The 9,818-nt window shown below is 55.0% G+C and overlaps 1 protein-coding gene across 3 annotated transcripts in view; it reads right to left on the bottom strand.

The window, feature by feature from the left end:
* ADAMTSL2 (ADAMTS like 2) overlaps nt 1-9,818 on the bottom strand; it is a 30,506-nt gene that overhangs the window by 3,527 nt on the left and 17,161 nt on the right. For all 3 annotated transcript variants that reach the window (XM_038156519.1, XM_038156520.1, XM_038156521.1), the window contains 5 exons: nt 6,782-6,995; nt 3,914-4,069; nt 2,079-2,249; nt 1,713-1,889; nt 694-838 (listed from right to left, as the gene is read on the bottom strand). In XM_038156519.1, coding sequence (XP_038012447.1) covers nt 694-838; nt 1,713-1,889; nt 2,079-2,249; nt 3,914-4,069; nt 6,782-6,995 — 863 coding nt within the window. The remainder of the gene's footprint in view (nt 1-693; nt 839-1,712; nt 1,890-2,078; nt 2,250-3,913; nt 4,070-6,781; nt 6,996-9,818) is intronic.

The following is a 9,818-nucleotide window of genomic DNA, read 5'->3' as shown; positions in this document are numbered from 1 at the left end:
AGTTAGGGGCAAGTGAGGTGCTGGAGAAAGGGATGAGGCTGCTTCAGCACTCCCCCAGCTCCTTCAGCGCAATATTTTGCTTCAAACCCATAGGATTTGTACTTCTATATATATGTTTTTTGCTTCAAATCCGTAGGATGCATGAAACCAGGTTGCTCCCAGGGCAAGGTGGCCACGAGGCAATCCCAAGCTCCATGGACCCCAAGGGAATGGGCAGCTGAGAGCACCCAGAGCTGAGCCAGGAGCTGGCCCCAAATCTGTCACCCATTTTCATGCTTTTCTCCCACACTGTCCTTATTCCCAAATCCTATTAAAGGATTAGAACTGTGTGTTTGCTAAAGATCACAGGGACTCTGAGCCAGCAGACGAGCCAGATAACGAGATAGTTACAAATCCCACAGGACACCCGAAGACCAAAAATCATTAAAATAATGGCACAGACAGAACTTCCTCAGCTCTAGCTGCAATCTTACAGAAGCAGCACCCAAATCAGCTCTCCAAAGGCCCCTTTTATCTTCAGGTCAGAGCATGATTCTTCTGAGCTCTCCTCTCATCTCCAGAAGGAGCCTGTGCATTACTGGGGCACAGAGGGAGAGCTGTCCCTGGCACGATTATCCAAGTGGGGCAGGGGAAGAAAAGATGCTGGCGGTGCTTGTGGAGGGATGCATGGAAAATCAAGGCTGTGGGGCTCACCTGGGGGCTCTGTGGGGCAGGGCTGCAGGTCACAGGTCTGTTTGCCCACCGGCTTCACCAGCGGGTCGCAGCCGCGCACGATGTCCTTGCCCTGGTAGCACTTCACATCCCGCATCCTCACGCCGATCCCGCAGGTTTTTGTGCACTGGGGGACAGAGAGAGGGGGTGAGGCAAGACCCTGCCATGCCAGGGGACTGTTCTGAGCCGCAGCCTGCTCGCTGGAGGTGTCAGGGCAGGAGGAGAGTGTCGCATCTCAGCGCCACACTGCTGTCCCCTTGCTCTGTCTGTGCTGCCAGCACCATCAGCTTCTGCCCAGGGGTGGCTGGATGTGGTCCCATCCCCTGGCTCTGACATCCTCCCTGCTCCTGCTGCCCTTCACAAGGGACCACAGATGAGCTGGCCCTGTCCAGGTGATGCTCTGCAGGACATGGGTGACCATGGAACCCCCCCGAGCACCAGGAGTGGGGCTGTGGGGTGTCTGTGCATCCATGGGGGGGTTATGGAGGCACTGCTGGGCCCAGCACTCACTGCCTGCTGCCCTTTGGATGCCTCCTGGAGCTGGGATTACAGCAGGGCTGCTTTGGCTAATTATAGGGTTTGCAAGAGTAAAAATGAGGCTCCTGGAGTTCAGATGAGGGAGGCTGCATCCAGGACGGCTTGCGGGAAGCCCACTGAACCCTGGCTGCCTTTTGGGTTGTGCAGGGTGATGGAGCATCCCCAAATTCTGCATCCCAGGGTCAGCCACCCCGTGGGCTCCATGCACACCCCCAGCCACACTCCCAGCCACCAGGGAAAAAACAAAGAAAAAAAAAGTAAAGCTACAGCTGGCCCCAAACAGCCCCTCTCAATCCTGTTCTCCCCGAGCACAGACAGCCCCAGCTGCACCATGCAGCAAAAACACCCAGGGAGCTCCCTCAGGGACCACATCCTGCAGGGACTCGCCCAGCTCCTGGGGGTTCTGCAGGCAGAGTGACCCCTGGGGAAGGGGCAGCGCAGCCCTGGGCCCCCTCCCCGCTCACCTCAGACCAGGGGGTGGTGTACCACTTGAAGCAGGGCCTCTCGAAGCACGTGCTCTCCTCCACGGGCTTCTTGGCCACGTCACAGTCAGAGGGGCTGCGGGTCTTGATCTTGCCATTGACAATCTCCAGGCAGAGCACGATCCTCTTCTTCACACCCCGGCCACACGTCGTGTTGCACTGCGGGGACATGAGCGGGGCCAGCTGAGAGCTGCACACCCCATCCCAAACCCTCTGAGGACACCCCAGAGCACACTTGAGAGCTTTAACCCCATCCCAACCCCTCTAGGGCACCCCAGAGCACACCTGAGAGCTGTAACCCCATCCCAACCCCTCCAGGCCCCCCCAGAGCACAGGAGCTGCACTTACCCGCTCCCAGTCCTGTGCCAGCCAGTGTGAGGGGCAGTTCTTGTCCCCGCAGGGGTGGATGGCCAGGGGCTTGGTGTCCAGGTTGCACTGGGCCTCGGGCACCACGCGCCCGTCGCTGGTTTTGCAGTACACGTGCCGGATCATCCTGCCCTGCCCGCAGCCGCCGCTGCACTGCAACCACAGCGGGCACTCAGCGCCAGGGATGCCCCCCTGAGCCATCCCACAGCAGGGGCACGGCCCCACAGGGCCCAGCTGCCTCCCCACACCCACCCACCCCACATTTCAGCACCCCTGAGCCATCCCACAGCAGGGGCACGGCCCCATGGGGCCCAGCTGCTCTCCACACCTGCCTGCCCCACATTTCAGCACCCCTGAGCCATCCCACAGCAGGGGAACAGCCCCCATGGGGCCCAGCTGCCTCCCCACACCCACCCACCCCACATTTCAGCACCCCTGAGCCATCCCACAGCAGGGGCACGGCCCCACAGGGCCCAGCTGCTCCCCACACCTGCCTGCCCCACATTTCAGCACCCCTGAGCCATCCCACAGCAGGGGCACAGCCCCATGGGGCCCAGCTGCCTCCCCACACCTGCCTGCCCCACATTTCAGCACCCCTGAGCCATCCCACAGCAGGGACACAGCCCCACAGGGCCCAGCTGCTCCCCACACCCTCCCGCCCCACATTTCAGAGGGGTTTTGGGGCTTTAAAGAGCCACAGGGATGCTCAGCGGATCCTTCCTGCGGCCAGCAGAGATTCCATGGAATCCCAGACTGGTTTGGGTTGGGAGGCACCTTAAAAGTCATCTTGTTCCAACTCCCTGCCATGGACAGGAACACCTTCTGCTACCCCAGGATTTTCCAAACCCTGTGCAGGGGTTTGGAAAAGGAGAGGTTTATTCTTGGACACTTCCAGGGATGGGACATCCACAATTTCTCTGGGCAACCTGTGCCACAGCCCCCAGCACCCAGCACCTCTCAGGGCAGGCAAAAGGGGAAGCACCACGAGCAGGGAACCCCAGAGTGGCTCCCAAAGTGGCCAAGGCAGAGGGGACCAAGGAAGTGGCTGCAAAAATTCAGCCCCCAGTGCCCGGAGCAGCCCCCCGTGCTTCCCCGGTTGCTCTTGCAGAGACTCTCGGTGTTTCCTAGCACTGCTGCTGCCATGGAAACTACTTATTTTTAGCTGATGTGAATGTATCAAAAACCTGGGTAAAAATAGCTTGGGATGGAGGGGGTCTCTGGAGCAGAATTGTGCAGGAAGGGAAAAAACCAGGGGGGAGGAAAAAAAAAAAAAAAGAGAGAGCAAAAGAGAATAGAAAATAAGGAGGAAAGAAAAATAGGGAAAGGGAGGAAAGGAGGAAACAGAAAAAGTAAAGGGCACAAAGGGAAAAGAGAAAGGGGCAAACGGAAAGTAAAAAAAGGGAAAAAGTGAAAGGTTCAATTCCTGGGCATGGAGCATCAGCATTGCCAAGGAATGCTGCGCAGCAGACAGACAGGAGGATTTTGACACCCACGGCGGCCCTCAGCCAGGTCTCTCAGGGTTTAACCCCTGCTGTACCACATCCCCCACAAGGCAGGAGCCCAGGGGAAGGAACAGGATCCTCTGGCATGCTGGATCACCCCCAGCGCCCGAGCCAGGCTGGCTCAGGGTGACAGTGCTGGCAGAGGTGACCCGAGAGAGCCAAAGCAGTGGAACCACGCGAGGCCAGCTCCCAGCACGGGCTGCCCGCAGGTTTGCTGGGATCTACCGGGCACGACGAGCCCAACCCCAAAACCCCCGGCAGCAGGGACAAGCCAGCCTGCGCTGGGACACGACGGCCGCTCAGGCGGGGTCTCACCGGTCCCCAGTCGGACACTGTCCACTGCCGGTCACACGGTGGGCCCGTGCAGTTCTTCTCGGCCAGGGGCCGGGCGCTGGCATCGCAGAGCTTCTCCTCCTCCGAGCAGCGGATGTCCCTTGTCACCACGCTCCGCTCCCCGCAGCGCGCCGGGCACTGCCGGGAGGGCACAGCGACATCAGCGGGTGCGGGGTCGGGGGTGGGATTATTCCCCCCATATTTGAATATAACAGTCTAAAAGCACACGCTGGAAATGCACAAATGACTTGGCAACCGCCCTCCGCAGCTTCGGCTGCGTCCTGCCCAGGTGCTGTGCTCTCCAACAGGTGATGCCAGAGGGGGAAAAGGCTCCAGGAGGGTCTGCTCAGAGCTGAGCAGCTTTAGCTGTCACTTAGAGACAGGGTGAGACCTCCCTCGCCTCCTTTCCAGGAACAGCCAGCTCCTTTCCACCTCTTTGGAGAATGTTTCCCCCCCACCCCCCGACTGCACAACTGAGATTTTTATGCTGTGGATAAATTTGGCACCGTGCAGCCCAGTGACATTATTTAGAACTGGATTTGAGTTACTACAGTCTCACATACACATTACATTTGCTCCATGCATAACGTAAAGCAGGGAAAAGTGTCAACAGCACAGGGCCCAGACGCCCCGTGCCGAGATGTTAATCCTCAGAGCCCTGAAATGTGCTTTTTTTAATGCCTATTTCCCCAGCCAACTTGGCACCCCACCTCTGATGGGATCCAAAGGAGATTAGCTTTGCTGCTGGCTAAGAACAATCTACTCCAGCACTGTCTCAAGCAATGTGTCCCTGACAAATGCTGGAGGAGAATACAGATTTCTGTAAAATAAACCACTCAAGTTTGCGAGGCCGGACAAAATAACGCTCCAGCACGTGCTCAGGGAGCTCCTCTCTACCAGCTGGGAAAGTCAAAACATCCTGCACCACCAGGGAATGCACCAGCCCCTCTGTCAGCTCCAGGGAAATGATGCACACCAGCTTGGAGGGGAATGGAGACGTTTAAATTATGACTAAGACGAGTTTTTGGGAGCTTCCCAGGAGGAAGAGTCATATTGCTCGTGATGCAAACCATGGGGCAGGTTGGCACCCACGGACAGCTCGGCTCAGAGCTCATCTGCTCCTGCTTAGATGAGGTCTGTGCTTGATTTGGGAAGAGGCACCCCGAGGAAGCAGCACTGGTTTGGTTGTTTCCATGAGTTTGTGTTTGTAAGGGATGCGCTGGAGCACTGTCCGTGCCTGGAAAGGGATTCAGGGGCACAAATCCTCTCCACAGGTTTTCCCAAGGAAACCAGTGAGCTGGAACCCTCCCCAAACCATCTCCCAGAGGCTCTGGGGACTGGCTTAAGGCGCAGCTAGGGAAAGGTTTCATTCTGCATGTGTGCAGAGGAACTGGAGATGAGGAAGGGACGTTTATAGGGATGTAATTCATGTGGGAGTCGGGATCACCTTCCTGGCACGTTGGGTTTGAAGAGGTTGCCAAGGAAATACTGATGAGGAGATCTGAGCCATGGGCTCCTGCCCTGCCTGTGAGTGACCCATGGCAGTGGCCTCCCATCCTAAATGGGACCTCATTTTAGGGGGAAACTTTTTAGAGGGACTTCATTTTAGGGGGAAAAATTTTGATGCTCATTGATCCACATCGTTACTGCAGGCAGCGTATCCCGAGAGGCCGATGGCTGTGGATGGCTACGGATGAGGACTGGTGCCTCAGGGTTTAGCTTTTGCATCTTTCACATTCTGTACTGCTTTGGTGTGTAGTTCTGAGCTTCATATGAAGGGATGGTGAGTAGGGAGACAAAACAATTCCTTCTCTAGCTGGGGACCAAGGACAAATGACCCAAACCTCAGCCCAAGAGCACAAATGTGGGCTGAAGAGAGAAAAACAAGCAGGATGGGACTGGAACTGGACAATGAACCCCAATATGTAAATGGAGCAGAACTGATCAAAGTGAGAGACCCCATGACCTTGAGCATTTTGTGACCATTTGACTCATCTTGGGTGTAGCTCTGGCTGGGCTCTTGTGCTGCCCAAGATGAACCAAAAATGGTCACAAAATGCCCAAGGTGGATCCATGGAGGAGATCCTTTTAATAAATCCCTGCTTTGTTCTTTAACTCTGTCCAGCCTCTGCTCTAGGTCAGAAAAAGCATCAGGAATTGTCGGACCCAGGAACCCGGAACATCCAGACCCCTCTGGTGCCCTGGATGGCTCGAGCCCCTGGCAGGGGGCTCTGAGACCCTGGCATGCAGCCAAAGGCACCTGGGGTTTCAATCTTAGCCCCTGGAGTGAGTTACTGACTTTGTATGAAGAATTACAAGTCACAAAAGTTTAAGTAGCATAATAGTAGTTGTCACAGGGTGAAAAATAGAATTTTGGGGATTTTTAGAATGGAGGTTCGAGGTCCCAAGATGGAGGGAATTGGGCGTGCCCTGTCCTCCTTTCTTCTTCCTAACCTCCATGTTCTGGATGGTGTTGGCACTTTTGGATTGGTTTAGAGTGGAGACAGACTGTCTAACGTAGGTGATAGGTATTGGAACAGAGTTGTAAATACAGTACATGTAGTTTTTAGTATAAAAAGACAACACCAGCCCGGGAGGAGGGCAGTGTGCCTTGGATTGACCTGCTGAACAGACCTCAGCAGAACAAACAGAAAATATTTTAGATAAGAAATAATAAACAACCTCGTGAACCAGAGCCGAAGAACTCCGACTCTCCCTTCGACCATCGGGCTGGGACTCTCGGGGTCACTCTGACAGCAGAGAACCCGAGAAGGAATCACAGGGCACCAGGATAAATTGGAAAAGGGAGAGAAGGCCGGACTCGGAGCTGACCTGGCCAGCAGGACTCACCTCGGACCACTCGGACATCTCCCACTGGGGCCCGCAGGCCGGGTTCTTGCAGACCTTGCGCTCGTCGGGCCGGGCGATGTCGGCCGACTCGCAGAGGTCGCTGTAGACGGAGCTGTCGAAGCCCGGCGAGAGCATCTTCCAGCAGCGCACGATGCGGAACTGGAACCCCTCGCCGCAGGTGCGCGAGCACTCGCTCCAGCTGCTCGTCTCCCACCTGGATGGGAAAGCAAGGCCACCCGCCGTGGCAGGGAGGAATGGTGAGGAGGGCTCCGTGGGTATCAGAAGGCTGATTAATTACTTTGTCATACTGTATTATTCTATACTATGTTGCATTGCATCTGAACTGAATCTGCACAAAGCGCTCAGCTTGTGGGGGTCCCAGTTGTGGGTTTCTCTGGGTCTGCATTGAAGGCACTTGAGCAGTAATTCATGTTCAGACTCAGGTGTTTATTATTTCTTATCAGTGAAACAGCCTCACTACTGTGAGTTCTGCAGCTTTTCAGTAGAAGGCACAAAATGGCCAACAATGTCTTGTTACAAGGTCTTTTAAGACTAAACTGTGCAACTAAGAACTGACACCTGGATTATTCTCCCTTTTAACCCAATAACTGATCCCACAGAGCCCACATGTGGACTTTTCTGCCCAATTACAGAGTGCCACCCAAGCCCAAAAAGAAGAAGGAAGCAGCACGAAGAAGAAACCCAGGACGACACCCTGTGCCCTCCATATTGCTTCCATCCACAACACACTAAACATCCCAAAACCTAAATTTCTCACCCAGTGATTCACCTACACTGCTCTCTGTAATCTATTTCGTACTTTAGTGGATTCTGGTCTATCTTGAAGTTTAGGAAGCTTTCTCCATGAGTGAGGGTCAAAGTCAGTGCTCCCCTGGGGGTCAGGGCACCCCAGAGCAGACAGAGAAATATTCCCTGTGGTGCCCTGGGTTTCCACATCCACTCAACTCAACTGCCCAGAATCTCGTGACTGTCTGCTGACCAACAGCCTGCACACACACTTGGCCCTGGTGGGCCAAGGAAACAAAACAGCATCACTTTGGGTAAACAAGCTCCATATTGCATTCTACTTTGGCACAGCACAGGAGCAGGGAATGAGGTAAGAATTGTTTTGATCATTCTCTTCTCTGCTTCTCTCGCCGCTTCTCTCAGGTTCAGAGAATGCGAATCCCACACACCTGGGCAGGGAACAGAGCCTGTCACCCCATGGAGCAGCCACAGGATAGCCCTGGCTGCAGGGAGTGTGTAATCACATATCCTCTGAGCATAGCTGTCCCAGGAAAACCCTGGGAAGCTGTGGGAAGCTGTGGGAAACTTAGAGAAAAGAACTGAAACAATTCTCATCTCTCTTTCTGTAACCGTTGCTTATAGATCTGGTTCTCCAGAGTGTGCTGTTCATAGCTCACCAACAGCGTGAGAAGTTTTACTTTGAGACCAATCAAGTCTCACCTTGAGAGTCACATTATAAAAGATGTGCCGCTTTTCATTAATCAGCCTTGCTACTTTTCATTAATCAGCCTTCTGATCCACCTGCTGAAGACCGGAGTCTTTCATTCCATCCCTGACTCACCAGCTTCAAGGGAGGAGTGAGCTGCAGCCAGGCTGCCAACTCCTGAGGGCTTTTCCCAAGGGATGGGAAGCACCAACATATGTTGGGCTCACCCCACAGCCCCCAGCTTGTGCCTGAAGCTGAAACCAGCTTGTCAGGAGGAAGGGTGGCACAGCAGGGCCTGGCCCAGTGTCCTCGGTGACAAGTGAGTGTTTGTCACCACGGGCTCTGCCAGCACATTTCTCTGTCAGGTTTTTGCCCATGTTTGACCTCTCCTTTTTGCCTGCTCAGCTGAAGCACGGGGAGGACACGCCATCCATCACCCTGCAGATGCCAGCAGTAATGTCACACAGAGCTGCCCGAGCCCCAGTGGGACACATGTTCATGTCCCACCATCAGTCTGACTCTGCTGAGCACAAGTGACAGGCTGGAAGAGCTGGGATCTGCTCCAAGCACTGCCTGTCCTTTACTGTCCCCTGCCACCTCTGTCCTGACAAGAGAGGAGCAGCTTGCAATCCAAGGAAAAAACACAAAAGGTCAAGTTTTTTACAGTACAGGAATCTGACAGCAATTAAAGAATGAGCTCAAAATCAGAATGGATCAGAATTCCCAGCTCCTCTGGAGGCAGGCAGCCCCCAGGTCCCCACTGCTGCTCTTCTCCAAGCAGGAGAGCCCCTGCCCCAGCTGCCCCCAGGCCTCACACCCCATCTGGGGCTCCAGGCACAACAAGAAGCCCGAGGGAGATGTCACACATTTGGAGATGTCATTTAGAGGTGGCACCTCACTTCAGAAGGGAAATGAAACAAAGGTCTTCCCCACCCAGATCACGCAAAATTAACATTTTTTCTTTGAAAAGCCCTGCCAGCCCAAGCATCTTCCTGTCTGCCCAGGTGCTGGTAGCTACCCCACGAGCTCCCAGTGCTGCCCAGTTGAAGTCACTGGTAAATCACAGAGCAGCTCTGCTCCCTCCCAGTGCAAGCCCCTGAAGCTGGAACAGCACAGCCATAAGGAGGGACAGCTTTAGGAAGGACTGGTGGGGGAATCTAAGCACAAAAGGTACCCTAAAGCTTGTTTTAAAAAATGACACCAAACAGAGACTCCAGTCCCCGTGGTGCCCTCAGGGTGGGTGTATTCCCTGCAGCAGCACCATTCACCTCCCCACATTTCTCTTGCCTCGGCTGCAGCCTGCCCTGGCTCTCAGCCCTAACATGAGAGTTTCCAGGTGATCTTCTACTCCACATCCTCCCTCACAGTCACCTGAGCACTCTCCAGGAGCCATCCCTGACCCCTGGCATCTCTGGGCTCTTGCTTTGCCCTGTTCTCACCATGCCAGGGTGTGGATCCCTGGATTTACTCCTCCTTTTACTCCTCCCACAGTCTGACACCATCACAGCCACAGAACAGAACGTGGAGGGGACCCACAGGGATCATGGAGTCCTGCTCCTGGCCCTGCACAGACCTCCAACAATC

This window comes from Motacilla alba, chromosome 17 (assembly GCF_015832195.1).
Source record: "Motacilla alba alba isolate MOTALB_02 chromosome 17, Motacilla_alba_V1.0_pri, whole genome shotgun sequence".
NCBI lineage: Eukaryota > Metazoa > Chordata > Aves > Passeriformes > Motacillidae > Motacilla > Motacilla alba.
The sequence above is the reverse complement of the archived record's forward strand: the minus strand, read 5'-3'. Positions and strand labels throughout refer to the sequence as shown.